The sequence below is a fragment of the Penaeus monodon genome, chromosome 34 (assembly GCF_015228065.2).
Source record: "Penaeus monodon isolate SGIC_2016 chromosome 34, NSTDA_Pmon_1, whole genome shotgun sequence".
NCBI lineage: Eukaryota > Metazoa > Arthropoda > Malacostraca > Decapoda > Penaeidae > Penaeus > Penaeus monodon.
In genome coordinates this window covers 9,135,362-9,137,102 of record NC_051419.1, presented here as the reverse complement: position 1 = coordinate 9,137,102, position 1,741 = coordinate 9,135,362, and the positions used below count along the sequence as shown (strand labels likewise).

At 31.5% G+C, this 1,741-nt stretch overlaps 1 protein-coding gene across 1 annotated transcript in view; it reads right to left on the bottom strand.

The window, feature by feature from the left end:
• Positions 1–1,741, bottom strand: part of LOC119594807 (basement membrane-specific heparan sulfate proteoglycan core protein-like) — a gene marked incomplete at its 5' end in the record, with an annotated part of 219,836 nt that overhangs the window by 51,559 nt on the left and 166,536 nt on the right. Inside the window, 1 exon segment of the mRNA XM_037943897.1 lies at positions 1,562–1,715. Within this exon segment, the coding sequence (XP_037799825.1) occupies positions 1,562–1,715 (154 nt within the window).

Here is a 1,741-nt window from a genome sequence, read left to right as displayed (position 1 = left end):
GTTTTCACAAAATAACATTCCTCAACATCAGGCTTGAATAAAATTAGATAAAAAAAATCAATGTGACAAGCCATGCAGGTAAATATTTTTCACAGCTTTAAATATGACATAATTACATCTTCCTACTCATTGTTACAAGTGGCATATGCTTCTGTAGAAAAAGACATTAACAGAAATGAGCAATTTAGTAATACAAGATATCATCTTGATATTTTTTATATCAAACCCTTGAAATTATTCTGTTGATATTATACAATTGATTATCTTTCAATGATGAAATACTCATTCTGACATATGTCTTTTTCTCCTTTTTTCGGGGATCACTCTGTCCTGCTTTTGTATCATGCAAGGGCAGATATTCAGTGTCCTGAAATACTGGAAATCTTGGCAGGAAAGAACAGAAAAGAAGAATTATAAAAGTTAGCTACTTATTCTAAAACATTAGTGAATATACTGCACTCTTGGTTTCCATTGACTTTTGTGACTTACAGTTGATGTTGGGTCTGTGTCATCATAATATGTGAATGGTTATGTTGTTTCATATTAGTTTTTTTTGTGGTGAAGCAAAACAGCATGTTAGTTGTGTAATATATGTTATTATTAAGCAATCATATACAATGAAATGCCCTTATACATGAATGTTGTGTGAGGGGATCACTTTACAAAAAGGATTTGTTCATACCTTTTGTTCTATCACTCATTAGTATTATTATGCAAACATAAACCAAAAATAAATTACCAAAACAATAAGATAAGCAATAATAATCAGTAACTTTATTTGCTTAATACTACTCATATTTGATGTAATAATCATACTGACATAAAAGTAGTTTTAGTTAAATTTGTGAACTAATTTAGTGACAAGCTAAACAATTAAAATTTAAATGCTTATGTGAGTATCAAATATTATCACACATGTAATGAACATCAAGATGCTTATTGTATTTTTGTACACATATAGTGAACTGTTAATGTGAAGAATGTACAGAGTAACAGCTTGGTATAATGTATAATGCTAAATACTGATCTCTTTAATAGTAAATTAGTTAAAACCCTAATGTATGAATATGCATGCAAGCCACTTTGCTTAAAAATAAAATTCTACTTCATACTATTGTTTCTGCACAGATTTTCTCAATACAAGACAGTGGATAGAAAAAAATAACATTCACTTGGTAATAATACTTACAAAATATTTAACACTTAATATTCTACCTATTTCCTCTGTGCACTAAACAACAATATAGGCTCCAAAACTCATTAATATGTTTTAATGAAGGCTATAAACACATCAAGCATCAACAGTGAAAATAACTATTTACTAAAAGCAGGAATATTTTCTTAGTAAAGAAAATAGCCAAAAAAAGTTTAGAAAAAAATGGTGTTCATTTAATATTACAACACATGCAATGCTTCTAATGCTTAGAACATGCACTAAATTCTAAGATAAAACTCTATCTTTGTATCATGCACCTATAACTAACAAGTCCAATCTAACTAAACCTCATCTACAGATGCATCTACTCATCACCTTGCTATTGCTGCTTCATTCATGGCCTACCTGAGCCTTCGCAGTTGTTGCCATAATAGCCAGGCAAGCATTTACACCTGACTTCCCCACTGGGCAGCTGGGCGCATGACTCCTCGTGTCCATTGCAGCGGCAAGGCTCACATGTGTTGGTGAAAATGTCTCTGTAGTAGCCAGGTCGACATTGCTGGGGGAAAAGGATGCAAGTTATGT